The sequence below is a fragment of the Staurois parvus genome, unplaced genomic scaffold, assembly GCF_062004578.1.
Source record: "Staurois parvus isolate SC_StPar_1 unplaced genomic scaffold, SC_StPar_1.0 ptg001542l, whole genome shotgun sequence".
Taxonomy (NCBI): Eukaryota; Metazoa; Chordata; class Amphibia; order Anura; family Ranidae; genus Staurois; species Staurois parvus.
This window is the reverse complement of record NW_028319338.1, coordinates 79,850-99,463: the sequence shown is the minus strand read 5'-3', so window position 1 is coordinate 99,463 and position 19,614 is coordinate 79,850. Positions and strand designations below refer to the sequence as shown.

Here is a 19,614-nt window from a genome sequence, read left to right as displayed (position 1 = left end):
TGCTGGTTGGTGGTCCACTCAGAAACACAGCTGGTGCACGGAGATAGGTCTGCAGACAGGGGGCGCCTGTGGGAGGTATGAAAGCCCTTCCGGGATTTGGATGTTTACTGGGTAGTCGGTTCAAGCCAAGGTCAGGTACCAGGTGGGAATCAGAGCAGATGTAGTCAGATGGGATAGCTGAGGTCATACACAGAGGAGTGATAGAGAGAGAGAGAGTATCCGTAAGCCAAGCCGAGGTCAGATCAGGGGTAATCAGAGTAGACAGGTCCAGGAGCAAGCCGAGTCGGAATCAGGAAATCACAGGTCGCAATCACAGGAAACAGGGCACGGGGAGCTAGAGATCATCTAGCAACTTGAGGAAGTGATGAGCCTCCTTATAAAGGCCGTCTGTCACCAAACTGAGGCTGATGTGTGCTTCTGTGGCCATGCAGGGTACTGGCAGAAATGCCAGATCTTCCAGAACTTCTGCCGTGGACGGGACCCTGACAGTGTGTATCATCCAAGACCCCAGATAAATACTCTTCTGTCTGGAGGAATCCCTGAGCAAGGGGATTTAGTGCCTACCACTTAAATTGAACAGTCCCTGGTAAGGAGCTTATCAGGTTTCCCACCAGAAGGCTCTTTTTTTTCCCCTTAGCTGGCCCACGGGGTGTAGGACTACTCACTCAGTCTCTCTCCTGTGAGCTGGTTAAGGTAGATGGCTGCTTTCAGGCCTTCTGCTGGGGTGGCTCCTTCCCTGGCTCCACAGGTAGTCCTCCCTCCAGGGACTGGCGAGGCTGAGCGATCCTCCTGTCCAGGCCCCAGCCTGTAGTTAGGCCCCTTTTCACTGGCCCCCCTCCCAGGCTCCTACATCTCTTCCTCGCTCACATCTTCCACCTGAACTCTAACACACGTAAAGGGTGCCCTGGCCCCATGCCAAGCCTCCTGCTTGGGGATTTGCCAGAGTCCTCTTAAGTGCGCAGGCCAGCTCCTCCTCACCCCCACCCACAGCTTCTAGAATCTTCTCCAAGTTTCTAGAGCAGTGGGAGGTGTCGGGGGAACTGACCTGCAGAGCCTCTCAGCCCTGACCCAAATTTGACCCTGCTGACTATTTCCCCAGGCTGCTGGTCAACTTTTCTAACAATGAGTAACTAGTTCCCCCTGTCTATCCAGAGGGGCGCTACAAGTAAATGCAGATAATAACCTCAGTGGATAGCGGCCTTGCAGATCAGCTGTCCTGGGGTGACAACCTTCTCTCTACGCTGTAATTGTATCTATAGAGGAGTAGCGTTGTCACCTTGGTCTGCTCAGTTCATAGAGGTGAAGTTGGTAGGGCTGATACCACTGCTCGGGTTTACAGTGCATCACAGGCAGAGAGCACAGGAAGTTCTCTTTGGATGTTTGGCAGGATCATCAGGTAGTGTTTTGGACTTTATTGAACAGATAAAACAAAAACACTTTCAGCGGTTAATTTAACCCCTTCACGTCTGACGGTAAAACAAATCTTAATGCCTAAGCACAATTTTGCAACGTTGGCATGTGTTAGTAAAACCGTCCGTATCATCACAACTACTTTGTACATCCGGGGGGATTATGCAGCGTTTTTTTCAGGACAAAATTGGGCTCTCATTTGGTGGTAAATGGTAATGGATATCTCCTAAATTTTTTTTTCTTATTATCAAAGAAAAACTGTCCCAAAATAGTAAAAAAGAAAATATTTTTTTTAGTTAGCTGTGTGTTTCTTGTTACTACCATAACCTACCACCAAAGAAGAACCCAAAATATATTCTCCAGCTCTTGACGATCGCAGCGATACCATATATGTGTGTGTTATTTGTTGTTTGTACCCGGAGTACAGCCCAGAAACAATAGTGCGCATTTGTTTTGTTTTTTTGTTTTTTTTATATCTAAAAAACACTGACACTGAAAATAACGGACTCTAATACCAATGTAAAAAAAAAAAATCCTGACCTTGACCCACTTACCCTGGCACTGAACTAGATCAAACCTTAATCTAGGAATTTTTTTTCTTTACTATTTCTTTTATTTTTTAATAATTATTTATTTTTTAACAAACATTACCCCCCCCCCCATCAGAAGTTAGAGAGATACAATGTATAATGGAATGTATATAATGATGCCATGTATAATGGAATGTATATAATGATACCATGTATAATGGGATGTATATAATGATACCATGTATAATAGGATGTATATAATGATACCATGTATAATGGGATGTATATAATGATACCATGTATAATAGGATGTATATAATGATACCATGTATAATAGGATGTATATAATGATACCATGTATAATAGAATGTATATAATGATACAATGTATAATGGAATGTATATAATGATACAATGTATAATGGGATGTATATAATGATACCATGTATAATAGGATGTATATAATGATACCATGTATAATGGGATGTATATAATGATACAATGTATAATGGGATGTATATAATGATACAATGTATAATGGGATGTATATAATGATACAATGTATAATAGAATGTATATAATGATACAATGTATAAGAGGGTGTATATAATGATACAATGTATAATAGAATGTATATAATGATACAATGTATAATAGGATGTATATAATGATAGAATGTATATAATGTATAATAGAATGTATATATTGATACAATGTATAATGGAATGTATATAATGATACAATGTATAATAGGATGTATATAATGATACAATGTATAATAGAATGTATATAATGATACAATGTATAATAGAATGTATATAATGATACAATGTATAATGGAATGTATATAATGATACAATGTATAATGAGATGTATATAATGATACAATGTATAATGGAATGTATATAATGATACAATGTATAATAGGATGAATATAATGATACAATGTATAATAGAATGTATATAATGATACAATGTATCTCTCTCCTCCATTCATAGAGAAAAAAAATCCAAGGGGGGCTGGGCTGTTCAGTGACTGATCACTGTGATAGCCAGAGGCTATCACAGCGATCATGTGACCCGGAATCGGGAGTCCCAGGTCCAGATCGTTAGAACGGGACTCGGGGCTCTCAGTGACACCCCGGTCTTTGTGCTGGGAGCATGCTTCCAGCACAAAGACAGGTACGCAAATATGCGTCCCCCACAGAAAAAAAGCCCAGTTCTGTGAGGCCGCATATTTGTGTGACGTCGGCATGAAGGGGTTAAAGGACCAAAAGGGAGCAAATATGACTAGTCCATCGTTGGAGATGACATACACTTTAAGCACCCTACTTTTAAAAGTTACCTATGTATCTTCTAATACACAGGAATTCTCAATAGTGAAGAGGACATCTGACAATCATGTGACCCTCGGTAGCCAAGCCCATGCGTCAGAAGGATGGAACAGGGGCCAGGCCCCCACTATGGAGCCTTCTCCCGAGAGGGATGACAAGAAGATTCTGGAGGTCATCAACAAGATCATCATGGTTCTGACAGGAGAGGTGAGCGGTGCCGGGAATTCTGGGGCATCATCCGGGATGAGAAGCGGTATGTCTGGATGGTGACTATCATTGTGTGTGTCAGGTTCCTCTCCGGTGTCAGGACGTCGCCGTCTATTTCTCCATGGAGGAGTGGGACTATTTAGAAGGACACAAGGATCTGTCTGAGGACATCATGATAGAGAATGTTCACCTCTTCACATGGCCAGGTGAGCAATTTGCCAGGCATTCATACAATTCATATACTTCAGAGATGCTGGATTTGTAGAAGAGACGTTTGGTCGAAATTGCACCTGCCTAAAGCACTAGGTCAGGGGTGTCAAACTGGCGGCCCTCCAGCTGTTGCAAAACTACAAGTCCCATTATGCCTCTGCCTTTGGTAGTCATACTTGTAACCGTCAATCTTACAATGCCTCATGGGACTTGTAGTTTGGCAACAGCTGGAGGGCCGCCAGTTTGACACCCGTGCACTTGAAGGACCATTACCATTGGAAGATGTCCAGAGGAGAGCTAAAAGACTAACATTGGGGGAAAATTAGGGACTGAGAGGGATTTGGTTCTAAATGAGGGTCAGTTGGAAGCTGGACAAACAAATGGCAACCACTCCAACCTATAACTGGCCTTTGCGGCACCAAGCACATGGAAGGGCGACCCACCATCAAAAATAGGCAAAAAATCCCAGCTCACCTATCCGCTAAACCGCAACAAAACCAAATGAACCCTGTTTAACGGTTCAAGGGGTTTAGTCGCACACATTTGCAAATAGATGCGTAAGCTGCAGTGGCCACGTCAAGGCACCCCAGTCTACTGCAGTGCTAACTCTATCAATTTTGAGCCCTTGGTTCACATATATGCGGTGCGGTATATCGCATGTGATTCGCACAGGAACCGGACCGCATTCCTGTGCAAATCACATGCGATTTGTGGGCGGTGCCGTACATTTTGTATGGCTCTAATCACACCACACCCGCACCAAAAACGTGTAGGACCCTTTTTTTTGGTCTGCACTAGAATGGGATTTTACGGGTATTCACACCCATGTGATACAATTGTGCACATCGCACCGCGTTTTGCGGACCGCTTTCGGGGTGTTGTTAACTTAACAGCACTGAAAACGCTGTAAAATCCGCACCACATCAGTGTGAATCAGGGCTCAGTCTCCCAAGCTGGAGCACATATAGCAGTGGATAGATCAACCCTTTTGCTGCCAGAGCTGTTGCGATTTTTGTTTTTGCACACGTTTAAAAAATCCTGATGATTACACACAACTCTAAAACATGATCTATTTTCTGAAAGCAGACACCCTACTAGAGAATAAAAGAGCTATTCTAACTCAACTACAGGACGATAAACCTTATCTCCAGCGATATATACAGCTATACCAGGCGGTGTTGAATTTATCCCTTGCATCGGGTCAGATAGTTTAACTCAATGAATAAACTCACATGTTGAGGAGGTCAGATGAAGAAACCCATTCGAATGTTCCATTTAATGGAGAATAATCATAGGTAGATATCACGTATCTGGTGATGGAGGCCAATGGAGAGAGAGCTTCCCTTGCGGCTAAGTTCTGGACTCCCCTGAGAGTGGGACAGCGGGAGTCAGGCCCAAAGTTGCACAGGTCGCCTGTAGGAGTGCTGGTTGGTGGTCCACTCAGAAACACAGCTGGTGCACGGAGATAGGTCTGCAGACAGGATGCGCCTGTGCGTGGTATGCAAGTCCTTCCAGGATTTAGATGTTTACTGGGTAGTTGGTTCAAGCCAAGGTCAGGTACCAGGTGGGAATCAGAGCAGACGTAGTCAGATGGGATAGCCGAGGTCATACACAGCGGAGCGAGAGAGAGAGAGTATCTGTAAGCCAAGCTGTGGTCAGATCAGGGGTAAGGCAGAGTAGACAGGTCCAGGAGCAAGCCGAGTCGGTATCAGGAAATCACAAGTCAGAATCACAGGAAACAGGAAACTGGGCACGGGGAGCTAGAGATCATCCAGCAACTTGAGGAAGTGATGAGCCTCCTTATAAAGGCCGTCTGGCACCAGACTGAGGCTGATGTGTCCTTCTGCGGCCATGCAGAGTACTGGCAGAAATGCCAGATCTTCCAGAACTTCTGCCGTGGACAGGACCCTGACAGTAGAAAAACGTTAAAGTTGCAAGCCTCATGGAAGATGCATTCAGGAAGACAGGATACAGTGGAATGATTGCAGGGGGGAGGAGTATACACAAGTACGGTGAAAGAAAGCTCAGCTTAGACAGGAGACAGCTTAAAGACACAGAGCAATAATAAACAAGTGATGGCCACAGAGACAATAATAATAAATCAAATAGCGTAACACAACAATAGCGGTAATTCCAATTTTTTGTATTTTTTTTTTAATAAGGAATGACGTTTATTAACATTAAAGACATACAAATATCAAAACAAAGGATCACATAAAGAATGGTGTCAGAGAATCAATCATCAACAAAAAAGAACAACGTAAGAAAGGAAACTTTCCAGTGCTACCAATTACACAGGAAATCCAAGAGTTTCTGCCAAAGTGTGATCGTGTTAACATGCCGTCAGATCACATAGTACTCTTCTTACATTCAGAACAATAGGAGTGTCCCCACAACAGTGGCCCCGCAGGGAAGAGAGAGCACCCCCTCCCCCCACCAATCAATGCAGAATGGTCATAGGATGGCATTATTAGGGCTCATGTACACTGCGACTGATAAACTCACGTTTAGGAACTGTTCAGCGTTTTTTTTAGCAGCCCCTGAACTCTCCCTAATGTTCTCCTCTGTGTCCGTGTACACATCGTCCTTTACAGGCAGTTGAGTTTACAGTCGTTTTATTGAACGCAGAAAACTTGCGTTCAGCAGTCGATTTTATCAGCGTTTCAAACGCAAAACGCTTCTAAACGTGGCTGAATCGCAAATCACATTTATAAGCATTTGCGTTTGAAATTTTTTTTAACTCTTCCAGTTCCTGATGCTGTCCAGAACCTTTTTTCATCATGAAAAATGCATGCAAAGCGCTTTTTCAAGGTACTCAGATGGACAAAACACTGAACACAGGATGTTCCTAGGAAGCTCGTCACACATTGTAATGACAAATTCACACCTCAGACCTCTCCCACCCTTGGAAACAAAAGATATGTTAATGGCCATTCACACCTCAGACCTCCCCCATCCTTGGAAACAAAAGATATGTTAATGACCATTCACACCTCAGACGTCTCCCACCCTTAGAAACAGAAGATATATTAATGGCCATTCACACCTCAGACCTCCCCCATCCTTGGAAACAAAAGATATGTTAATGATCATTCACACCTCAGACCTCTCCCACCCTTGGAAACAACAGATAGGTTAATGACCATTTACACCTCAGACCTCTCCCACCCTTAGAAACAGAAGATATGTTAATGACCATTCACACCTCAGACCTCTCCCATCCTTGGAAACAAAAGATATGTTAATGACCATTCACACCTCAGACCTCTCCCATCCTTGGAAACAAAAGATATGTTAATGATCATTCACACCTCAGACCTCTCCCACCCTTGGAAACAACAGATAGGTTAATGACCATTCACACCTCAGACCTCTCCCACCCTTGGAAACAGAAGATATGTTAATGACCATTCACACCTCAGACCTCTCCAATCCTTGGAAACAAAAGATATGTTAATGATCATTCACACCTCAGACCTCTCCCACCCTTGGAAACAACAGATAGGTTAATGACCATTTACACCTCAGACCTCTCCCACCCTTAGAAACAGAAGATATGTTAATGACCATTCACACCTCAGACCTCTCCCATCCTTGGAAACAAAAGATATGTTAATGATCATTCACACCTCAGACCTCTCCTACCCTTGGAAACAACGGATAGGTTAATGACCATTCACACCTCAGACCTCTCCCACCCTTGGAAACAGAAGATATGTTAATGACCATTCACACCTCAGACCTCTCCCATCCTTGGAAACAAAAGATATGTTAATGACCATTCACACCTCAGACCTCTCCCACCCTTGGAAACAACAGATAGGTTAATGACCATTCACACCTCAGACCTCTCCCACCCTTGGAAACAGAAGATATGTTAATGACTATTTATACCTCAGACCTCTCCCACCCTTGGAAACCAAAGATATGTTAATGACCATTCACACCTCAGACCTCTTCCACCCTTGGAAACAAAAGATATGTTAATGACCATTTACACCTCAGACCTCTCCCACCCTTGAAAACAGAAAATATGTTAATGAACATTCACACCTCAAATTTCTCATGAAGACCCCCTGCCAGGTGACCTTAATGACTCCCTCCACCAGACACCTTTCCCACCCTTGGAAACAAAAGAAATTTTAATGAGAAACTCACTCCTAAGCTAATCTCAACACATACTGCTATCTCTGCTTCTACTCTCTGTATTTCTCTGAAACAGTCTGAAATAGTTCATAATTTACCACTTTTCAGTTCATTCTGGGCATTTGGGAGGTTCTCCTGTGCTTATCTTTAAAAACCGCTTCTAAACACGTTATGCAAACGCGGCTAAGCAGACCGTTTTTAACCTACGTTTTCCAGCAGTCAATTTCCATCGTTCAGAAGTGTCCCGTGTACATGGAGCTTTAACCACTTGCCATTCGGCCGCTGTATATAAACGGCCAGACGGTGGCAGTGCAGGGGCGGGTTGCCGTTCATAAACGGTGCCCGACATTTTGGATTGTGTGCACTCCTTGGGAGCGCGTGGCACCTCTGTGTGAGGTCCCGATCATGTGATCACTGATTGGCCAATCAGTGATCAAATGAATAGGAGTAAGCAAGATGTCACTTCTGACATCATTGCTTACTATGTGTGAAATCTGTGAATGATCACAGAGATCACATGGTACAGGGCCATTCACAACAGTCTTGTACCATGTGACAAGCTGTGACCAATCACAGCTCACACAGTATTTCTCAATGGCTGCAAGAATGCAGCTAGAAAGAAGGAGAAATTATTGCTTTTAGAGCCTTTATGGGTGTAAAAGCAATCAGTGTAAAAAAAATCTTCATCACCCCTCACAAGTTGTACAGTGTCACCATGGCGACACTGTACTGTTAGGGTGATGGTATGTTAAAACAAAAACCCCATAAATAATAATATAAAAAAATAAAAATGTAAAATATTTTTTTTTTTAACAATTTTTTATTGGTTTTCAAGTAAATCAAGTGTTACAGAAAACAAAGGGAAAATAAAACAAGCAAAACATAGAAGTACAGCGATGGCTAAGATTACATTTGGTCAGGACCAGTGGAGTCATATAGTAACAATGCAAAAAAAAAAAATCATGGTCTTACAATTTGGGCTGGCATAGAGGAAGAGAAGGTATCCCACGGGAGCCAAATCATCTCAAATACAGCAAACGAACCACTATGTGAAGCAGTCAAACACTCCATCTGTCTTACATCGGTAATAAGTTTATACAAAGTTTGCAATGAAGGTGGGTTAGAGGATAACCAACACATAGGAATACTTCTCCTGGCCGCTGTTAGCACATGTGCAGCAAGTTTTCTGGCTAGTTTAGGTAGACCCGGGAATGGCAAGCCCAGCAAAAAATGCAATGGGTCAAATGGGAGAGAAACTTGCAACAATGAATGCAACAAGGAGCGGACCTCTTCCCAAAAAGGAGCAATGGAGCTGCAGGTCCAAAAAATATGATAAAGAGAGCCAGAAGCGCTACTACAGCGCCAGCAGGCAGGAGAAGCACTCGGATTATAAACATGAAGAACTTCCGGGGTTTTGTACCACAACATCATAAATCTTGTATATGTTTTCCTTAAAAACCACACAAATAGAGGATTTAGATGCATTATCCCATATTTTCTTCCACGTTAATAAGTCAATATCACGTTGTATAAATTGAGACCACCTACGCATATAAAGGTGAGCGTCATTGGACAAAGGGGGGCCTCCATAAGAATTTTATAGGTGCTAGAGACAATACCCCTTTGATGGGGACCTTCCATACATAGACGTTCGAAGGGGGTAGGTTTCCCCAAGCTCAATGAGGGTGATAGAGTAGAGAAAAAGTGGCGTATTTGAAGGTATACATATAGATGATGAGGGGGTAGAGAGGCTTTCCTCTGGAGATCCGAGAATGAATGTAACTTACGAGTCACCGGGTGTACCAGGTGACGTAGTTGAAAAAGGTTAGATACTACCCAACGAGACATCCGGGACTTGGCCATATTGTCTGGAAGATTAGGGTTATGAAGGATATTTGTCAGTGGGGAGCATTGAGAAGCCAATGTGAATTTAGCCTTACATTTCTGCCAAACAGTCAATGAAAAAAGCATGGGGCCTAGGAGTGAGTGGCGAAAAGAATGGACATCCACCGCCGAGGTCGACCAGAGAAGGGAACACAGATGAACTGGGGACAATTGTAAAGACTCGATCTCAGTCCATGTATTGGGAGGGTAGTGAATGGACCATGACAGAAGAAAGCGAAGGTGGGTTGCAAAATAGTAAGTTATTATATCCGGTGCTCCCAAGCCTCCCCTAGAACGTGGGGAAAGCAGAACAGAACGAGCAATCCTGTGCCGCCTGTTGTGCCAAATAAAATGTAAGAAAGATTTCTGAAGGGAGTGAAGCTTGGACCTAGGAACGGGTACGGGGAGGGTTGCAAACAGATGTAAAAGTTTGGGTAGTACGGTCATTTTTAAGACATTAATACGACCGAGGAAAGAGATGGGCAAGGCATCCCAGTGTTTCAGGGAGCGAGAAATTGCTATAAACAGTGGGGGAAAATTGGCCTCGTATATGGATTGGTAAGAGGAAGTAAGGTTGGTGCCTAAATATTTTAAAGAGTGGGTGCACCACCGGTAGGGAAAGGCTGCCTGAAGGGAGGAAAGAACAACAGGAGAAACATGTATTGGAAGTGCCTCAGTTTTGGACGTGTTGACCTTATAACCTGATAAAGCCCCAAATTGTTTCAAAATTTTGTGCAAAATCGGTAAAGAGGTGTGGGGACTCGTAAGTGTGAGGAGGATGTCATCTGCAAATAATGATAATTTGTACTCATGAGAATGGGATTGTATCCCCCGGATATCCGGATTCGACCTGATGGCAACAGCCAATGGCTCCAGACAGAGAATGAACAGCAGGGGAGAGAGTGGACATCCCTGACGAGTGCCATTTGACAATATTTTTTTTTTTAATTATAATTTTTGGTTGTAAACTAATTTGGGTTATTTTTTTTTTTACTAAAAAGATAACTGAAAACATTTTGGCCAAGGTTTATGATGAAAGATTATTTATTTGCAACATTTTATAAGAAAACACTTTTTTTTTCAAAGTTTTTGGACTTTTTCATTTATATAGCAAAAAAAATTAAAATCCCAGTGGTGAATAAATACCACAAAAATAAAGTTTTATCTGTCTCAAAAAAATGCTAAAAAATTCATATGGGTACAGTGTTGCACGACCGCGCAATTGTCATTCAAATTGCGACAGTGTTGAAAGCTGAAAATTGGCCTGGACATGAAGGGGGTGAAAGTGTCCGGACTGGAAGTGGGTGAAAGTGTCCGGACTGGAAGTGGGGGAAAGTGTCCGGACTGGAAGTGGGGGAAAGTGTCCGAACTGGAAGGGGGGGAAAGTGTCCGGACTGGAAGGGGGTGAAAGTGTCCGGACTGGAAGTGGGGGAAAGTGTCCGGACTGGAAGTGGGGGAAAGTGTCCGAACTGGAAGGGGGGGAAAGTGTCCGGACTGGAAGGGGGGGAAAGTGTCCGGACTGGAAGGGGGGAAAGTGTCCGGACTGGAAGGGAGGGAAGTGTCCGAACTGGAAGGGAGGGAAGTGTCCGGACTGGAAGGGGGGGAAAGTGTCCGGACTGGAAGGGGGGGAAAGTGTCCGGACTGGAAGTGGGGGAAAGTGTCCGGACTGGAAGGGAGGGAAGTGTCCGGACTGGAAGGGGGGAAAGTGTCCGGACTGGAAGGGGGGAAAGTGTCCGGACTGGAAGGGGGGGAAAGTGTGCGGACTGGAAGGGGGGGAAAGTGTCCAGACTGGAAGGGGGGGAAAGTGTCCGGACTGGAAGTGGGGGAAAGTGTCCGGACTGGAAGTGGGGGAAAGTGTCCGGACTGGAAGGGGGGGAAAGTGTCCAGACTGGAAGGGGGGGAAAGTGTCCGGACTGGAAGGGGGGAAAGTGTCCGGACTGGAAGGGGGGGAAAGTGTCCGGACTGGAAGGGGTGAAAGTGTCCGGACTGGAAGGGGGTTAAGTAACAATCAAATTTTATAATTGAAAACAATTACAACAGCCTGTGCATTATCAGACCAAAGGGGCTAAACCTGGAGCGCCCAACCAAGCGTCCCAAATGTTCTCAAATTTAGCCGAACTTCCATGGTTTTGGTAAATGAAACGATCGAATTGTAAAATGATTCCCATACTATGCTTCCAGCCAGCTACAGTGGGAGAAAGTTCCAATTTTTGATGTCGCACGATATTACCCCAAAAGGTCTAGGAGACGCAAAATTTCATTAAACACACTAAAGTGAATTTTAGGGCAAACAAACGCGCACATTTTTGAAAAAATATAAAAGACGAGGTCACGGCGAGATAATTAGATACCCGACATGCCAAACCTTTAATTTGCGTGCGTCCGTGAAATGGCGACAAACTTCAGCACCCAATATTTTCTATAGGTGACGCTGCAAAAGCCCCAACAGGTCATCAGTTTGGCGTCACGAAGAAGGTTTTGTACTAGATACATCTGAAACTCAGAATAACCGAAAATTAGTCCGAATTCCGATTCGGAATGAAACGAACTGCACATGTCTGCTGACAAACGTGGAATAGACTCCCTCAAGAGTTGGTGCCGGCCAGCTCCGTGGATTGCTTTAACCCCTCGCCTACCGGGCACTTCTACCCCCTTCCTGCCTACAGGGCACTTCTACCCCCTTCCTGCCTGCAGGGCACTTCTACCCCCTTCCTGCCCACCGGACACTTCTACCCCCTTCCTGCCTACAGGACACTTCTACCCCCTTCCTGCCTACCGGGCACTTCTACCCCCTTCCTGCCTACAGGACACCTCAACCCCCTTCCTGCCTACAGGGCACTTCTACCCCCTTCCTGCCCACCGGACACTTCTACCCCCTTCCTGCCTACAGGACACTTCTACCCGCTTCCTGCCTACAGGGCACTTCTACCCCCCTTCCTGCCTACCGGGCACTTCTACCCCCCTTCCTGCCTACAGGGCACTTCCACCCGCTTCCTGCCTACCGGGCACTTCTACCCCCTTCCCGCCTACAGGGCACTTCTACCCCCTTCCCGCCTACCGGACACTTCTACCCCCTTCCCGCCTACCGGGCACTTCTACCCCCTTCCCGCCTACTGGGCACTTCTACCCCCTTCCCGTCTACAGGGCACTTCTACCCCCTTCCTGCCTACAGGGCACTTCTACCCTCTTCCTGCCTACAGGGCACTTCTACCCCTTCCTGCCTACAGGGCACTTCTACCCCCTTCCTGCCTACAGGGCACTTCTACCCCCTTCCTGCCCACCGGACACTTCTACCCCCTTCCTGTCTAGAGGGCACTTCTACCCCCTTCCTGCCTCTACAGGACACTTCTACCCCCTTCCTGCCCACCGGGCACTTCTACCCCCTTCCTGCCTACAGGACACTTCTACCCGCTTCCCGCCTACAGGACACTTCTACCCCCTTCCTGCCTACCGGGCACTTCTACCCCCCTTCCTGCCTACAGGGCACTTCCACCCCCTTCCCGCCTACCGGGCACTTCCACCCGCTTCCCGCCTAGCGGGCACTTCCACCCGCTTCCTGCCTACCGGGCACTTCTACCCCCTTCCTGCCTACAGGGCACTTCCACCCCCTTCCCGCCTACCGGGCACTTCCACCCGCTTCCTGCCTACCGGGCACTTCCACCCCCTTCCCGCCTACCGGGCACTTCTACCCCCTTCCCGCCTACCGGGCACTTCCACCCGCTTCCTGCCTACAGGACACTTCTACTCCCTTCCTGCCTACAGGACACTTCTACCCCCTTCCTGTCTACAGGGCACTTCTACCCCCTTCCCGCCTACAGCGCACTGTCACCCCCTTCCTGCCCAGGCCAATTTTCAGCTTTCAGTGCTCTCACATTTTTAATGACAATTACGCGGTCATGCAACATTGTACTCATATGAAATTTTTATAATTTTTTTAAGACAGATAGAGCTTTCTTTTGGTGGTATTTAATCACCTCGGGGTTTTCTATTTTTTGCTAAAGAAACCAAAAACAACTGAAAATTTGGGGGAAAAAAACAACTTTTTTTCTTAGTTTCTGTTACAAAATGTTGTCAGTAAGTGATTTTTTTCACTAATGAGGCTGCAGCGATGGGCACTAATAGGTGGCACTGATGGGCACTGATGAGGAGGCACTTGTAGGTGGCACTGATGGACATTGACAGGCATCACTGATGGGCACTGAAAGGCAGCACTCATATATAGCGCTGATAGTTGGCACTGAAAGGCAGCTCAGATGGGCACTGATATGTGGCACTGATGGGCACTGGTAGGTGGCATTGATGGGCACTAGTAGACACTGATATGTGGCATTGATGTGGCACAGATGGGCAGAGGCACGTGGTAGTGATGGGTTGCATTGATGGGGCTACACTGATCATCAGTGCCATGATGATCAATGTACATGTCCCCTCTGAGGAATGCCAATTACCAGCTCTCCTCTCTTCTCCTCTGTCAGCATGACAGCACATGAGGAGAGGAATGCTGATAACTGGCATTTCCTTAATTATATGCGATCAGCTGTGATTGGACACAGCTGATCACATGACAGAGCTGACATCATCGGCTCTTTCCGTTGATCTTCTGTGCTCCAGGGACACAGCGCACCACCGGGGGCACGCATGCGTGGTTAGAGTGAAAGGACATCATATGACTCCTCCCAGAATGAGAGAGCCGCCTCATTTCCTTATACGGCAGGTGGGAGGCGGTTAAGAAAGTCCTGGATTCTTTCTTGGATACACAGAATATAACTGGATATAACATTTATAGGGAACGTTGATCCAGCGAATATCCGATTGCCTCTCAGGGGATCAGGAAGGAATTCTTTCCCCTGCAGGAGCAAATTGGATCGTACTTTGCTGGGTTTTTTCTTTTGTCTTTTTTCAGCCAGACTAACTATGGAACTATGGAACTGAAAAAACGTGCTGGTAATGATACATACAGTTGTGCTCAAACGTTTCCACTGAATGCACGTTTTGGCATTGATATTGAAAATATGACTGATCATGCCAAAAATGCTCTTTTATTGAAGGATGATGATCATATGAAGCCATTTATTATCACAGAGTTGTTTGGCTCCTTTTTAAATCATAATGATAACAGAAATCCCCCAAATGGCCCGGATCAGAAGTCTCCGCCCCCAGATCAGAAGTCTCCGCCCCCGGATCAAAAGTCTCCGCCCCCTGGAATGTTTGGCCTTGGTACAGACACACAAGGTGACACACACGGGTTAAAATGCCAATTAGAGGTTCATGTCCCACATCTGTGGCTTTTTAAATTACAATTAGTGTCAGTGTATAAATAGTCATTGGGTTTGTTAGCTTTTATGTGGAAGCACTGACTAGGCCAGATACTGAGCCATGGGGAGCAGAAAAGAACTGTCAAAAGTCCTGCGTAACAAGGTAATGGAACTTTATAAAGATGGTAAAGGACGTAAAAAGATTTCCAAAGCTTTGAATATGCCAATCAGTGCTGTTACATCACCTATTAATTAGTGGAAAGTTCGGGGATCTCTGATACCAAGCCAAGGTCAGGTAGAGCAAGAAAGATGGCAGCCATAACTGCCAGAAGAATTGTTCGGGATTCAATAAAAAAAAACCCACGGGACCTCAGGAGAAATCCAGGCTGCTCTGGAAAAAAATGGTGTGGTTGTGTTTAAGGAGTACAATACGGTGATACTTGAACAAAAAGGAGCTGTTTGGTGGAGGTGCCAGAAAGAAGCTTTTGCTGCACCAATGCCACAAAAAAGCCCGGCTACAATATGCCTGACAACACCTTGACATGCCTAACCGGGCCTTCTTGTGTCATTGATGCAGTAAAGGCTTCTTTCTGGCACCTCCACCATGCAGCTCATTTTTGTTCAAGTGTCATCATATTCTGTTCCTTCAAAACAACCGCACTGTCTTTTTCCAGAGCAGCCTGGATTTCTCCTGAGGTCACCTATGGGTTTCCCTTTGTATCCCGAACAATTCTTCTGGCAGTTGTGGCTGCAATCTTTCTTGGTCTACCTGACTTTGGCTTGGTATCAAGAGATCTCTGAATTTTCTACTTCTTCGTGGAAGCGATGACTGGCATGCAGGGCCATACTTGCCACAAGGCAAACAAGGCATTTGCCTAGGGTGGCATTTTTCAGGGGGGCAGCGCCACCCCCTGGAAGAAGGGATGGAAGAAGGGGCGGATGAAGGCACACATGCGGCATGGGGACCAGGTGGGATCCAAGAGAGGTTGCAGGCTGCATGATGGTGTATGGAGACCCCAACTCTCATTCCCGGGGATGTCCAGAGCTGTGAAGGTGAGTTGGGGGGAATGTTAGTGGAAGGCTCTGTCAGGAGGGAGGTGGACAGGGGTGTTGTTGGTCAACATCAGGCTCTCTCCATGGGGGGGGGCGATTTTTGTGTTGCCTAGGGCAGCACAAAACCTAAATACACCACTGCTGGCATGTTCAAGGCTTTAGACATCTTTTTATGTCCTTTTCCATCATTATAAAGTTGCATTACCTCGTTACGCAGGACTTTTGACAGTTCTTTTCTGCTCCCCATGGCTCAGTATCTAGCCTAGTCAGTGCTTCCACGTAAGACTCATTGACTATTTATACACTGACACTAATTGTAATTTAAAAAGCCACAGATGTGGGAAATTAACCTCTAATTGGCATTGTAACCCTGTATGTGTCGCCTTGTGTGTCTGTACCAAGGCCAAACATTCCAGGGGGCGGAGACTTCTGATCCAGGGGGTGGAGACTTCTGATCCAGGGGGTGGAGACTTCTAATCCAGGCCATTTGGGTGATTTCTGTTATCATGATTTAAAAAGGAGCCAAACAACTCTGTGATAATAAATGGCTTCATATGATCATCATCCTTCAATAAAAGAGCATTTTCTGGCATGGTCAGTCATATTTTCAACATCAATGCCAAAATTTCACAATTTCTGCCGGGGGAGGGAAACGTTTGAGCACAGCTGTATATAGCAGGTGCGGACTGACCATTTGGAAACTCGGGCACTGCTCGAGGGCCCGGGGTCAGTAGGGGGCCCAATAAGATGCCCCTGGTACCTTTTCCTTAGGCTTTTTTGAGTTTGGGCAAGGACACAGGGGCCCCATGATCCCCTATTGCCCGGAGGCCCCATGAGTTGTCAGTCCGCCCCTGGCTCGGGGGCCCCATGAGTTGTCAGTCCGCCCCTGGTATATAGCATACAAAGATGACATGTCCATTTCCAATCCTTCTTCCCAGCAGACGGCCAACACAACAGCCCTAACATCGAGGAAGTCCTGATCACTTCTGACATAGAAGACGATGACATCACCTCCAATTCCTCAGACGGAACCCCCATCACCCCGTATTTCCATCCGGAACTTCACAGTGAGGATCTGTCATCGGATCCCTCCATCCCTGGGGGGTTTTATCCCGATTCCGCACCCCCCACCACCTATCCTACGGCTCGTACTGATGAAGGTTTCGCCGAGAAAGCCGAAGTCGCGCCTCCGCAGAGAGTCCGCACCGTGCAGAAGCTCCATCCTTGTCCCGAGTGTGGGAAATGTTTTCCCTGCAGCTCAAGCCTGACCAGACACGAGAGGGTCCACACCGGGGAGAAGCCGTATTCCTGTCCCGAATGTGGGAAACGATTCCCCCAAAAGTCGGCTCTCATCAGACACGAAAGCATTCACACGGGTGAGAAGCCGTATTCCTGCCTCAGGTGCCAAAAAAGCTTTTCCCGTAAATCTGCTCTTCTCATACATGAGATCGTCCACACGGGGGAGAAGCCCTATTTGTGTTTCAAGTGCGGGAAATGTTTCCCCCGTAAATCGGATCTTGTCATTCACGAGCGAGTTCACACGAAGGATAAGCTGTACACGTGTTCCGAGTGCGGGAAATGTTTCTCCCAGAAATCTGAACTGATTAAACACAAAAGAGTCCACACGGGGGAGAAGCCATATATGTGCTCAGAGTGCGGGAAGTGTTTTTCTCAGAAATCCATCCTTAACAGACACAAAAGAGTTCACACGGGAGAGAAGCCGTTTTCGTGCTCGGAGTGCAGCAAATGCTTTTCCCGCAAATCGTATCTCATGGTGCACAAGAGGGTGCACACGGGGGAGAAGCCGTATTCCTGCCCAGAGTGCGGGAAATGTTTTTCTCACAAAATGGCTCTTAACAGGCACGAAAGCATCCACACGGGGGACAAGTCATATTCGTGTTCTGAGTGCGGGAAATGTTTTACCCAGAAACTGCATCTTATTAAACACGATCGGATTCACACGGGGGAGAGGCCATATTCCTGTCCAGAGTGCGGGAAATGTTTTTCCCAGAAGTCAGATCTTAGCAGACATGAGAGGGTTCACACGGGGGTGAAGCCGTATTCTTGCCCCCTATGTGGGAGGTCTTTTTCCCGTAAATCGTATCTGATTGCACATGAAAGAGTTCACCAGGGGGAGCAACCAAGCTGACCCAGGGGAGTCCGACACCACAGACCGCAGCCTGGGCATTGGGGGACTTCATGGAGATGTGGGAAAGGGAAACCCAAGATGTTCCTTATGTCACATCAAGAGGATACCATGTCAGGCTGTTGCAGCTCTGGACTACACATGTGCACGGGAGCCTTCCGTCATAGACATTACCACTGCAATAATCGGAGAGACATTCTCCGCACTCCATAGACGCATAAAGACAAGTACTTTTGTATGTATAAAAACAATTAAAGTGTTATTGAACCCCGGACCCCGCATTCACTATATCCGCTCTCCCCGGACCCCGCATTCACTATATCCGCTCTCCCCGAACCCCGCATTCACTATATCCGCTCTCCCCGGACCCCGCATTCACTATATCCGCTCTCCCCGGACCCCGCATTCACTATATCCGCTCTCCCCAGACCCCGCATTCACTATATCCTCTCTCCCCGGACCCCGCATTCACTATATCCGCTCTCCCCAGACCCCGCATTCACTATATCCGCTCTCCCCGGACCCCGCATTCACTATATCCGCTCTCCCCGGACCCCGCATTCACTATATCCGCTCTCCCCAGACCCCGCATTCACTATATCCGCTCTCCCCGGACCCCGCATTCACTATATCCGCTCTCCCCGGACCCCGCATTCACTATATTCGCTCTCCCCGGACCCCGCATTCACTATATCCACTCTCCCCGGACCCCGCATTCACTATATCCGCTCTCCCCGAACCCCGCATTCACTATATCCGCTCTCCCCGGACCCCGCGTTCACTATATCCGCTCTCCCCGGACCCCGCGTTCACTATATCCGCTCTCCCCGGACCCCGCGTTCACTATATCCGCTCTCCCCGAACCCCGCATTCACTATATCCGCTCTCCCCGGACCCCGCGTTCACTATATCCGCTCTCCCCGGACCCCGCGTTCACTATATCCGCTCTCCCCGGACCCCGCGTTCACTATATCCGCTCTCCCCGGACCCCGCGTTCACTATATCCGCTCTCCCCGGACCCCGCGTTCACTGCATCCGCTCTCCCCGGACCCCGCATTCACTATATCCGCTCTCCCCGGACCCCGCATTCACTATATCCGCTCTCCCCGGACCCCGCATTCACTATATCCGCTCTCCCCGGACCCTGCATTCACTATATCCGCTCTCCCCGGACCCCGCAGTCACTATATCCGGTCACCCCGGACCCCGCATTCACTATATCTGCTCACCCCGGACCCCGCAGTCACTATATCCGGTCACCCCGGACCCCGCATTCACTACATCCGCTCTCCCCGGACCCCGCATTCACTACATCCGCTCTCCCCGGACCCCGCATTCACTACATCCGCTCTCCCCGGACCCCGCAGTCACTACATCCGCTCTCCCCGGACCCCGCATTCACTATATCCGCTCTCCCCGGACCCCGCATTTACTATATCC

At 47.0% G+C, this 19,614-nt stretch overlaps 1 protein-coding gene across 4 annotated transcripts in view; it reads left to right on the top strand.

Annotated features, from left to right (window-relative positions):
* LOC149435322 (uncharacterized) overlaps nt 1-18,448 on the top strand; it is a 29,295-nt gene extending 10,847 nt beyond the window's left edge. For 2 of the 4 annotated variants that reach the window (XM_089662785.1, XM_089662784.1), the window contains exons 3-5: nt 3,307-3,480; nt 3,563-3,686; nt 16,967-18,448. In XM_089662785.1, coding sequence (XP_089518911.1) covers nt 3,307-3,480; nt 3,563-3,686; nt 16,967-18,177 — 1,509 coding nt within the window. In that variant the 3' untranslated portion in view covers nt 18,178-18,448. Of the gene's footprint in view, nt 1-3,306; nt 3,481-3,562; nt 3,687-9,791; nt 9,961-16,966 lie in introns of all 4 variants that reach the window. The other 2 variants (XM_089662787.1, XM_089662786.1) reach the window with 2 other exon arrangements.
* Nucleotides 18,449-19,614: the final 1,166 nt, after the last annotated feature.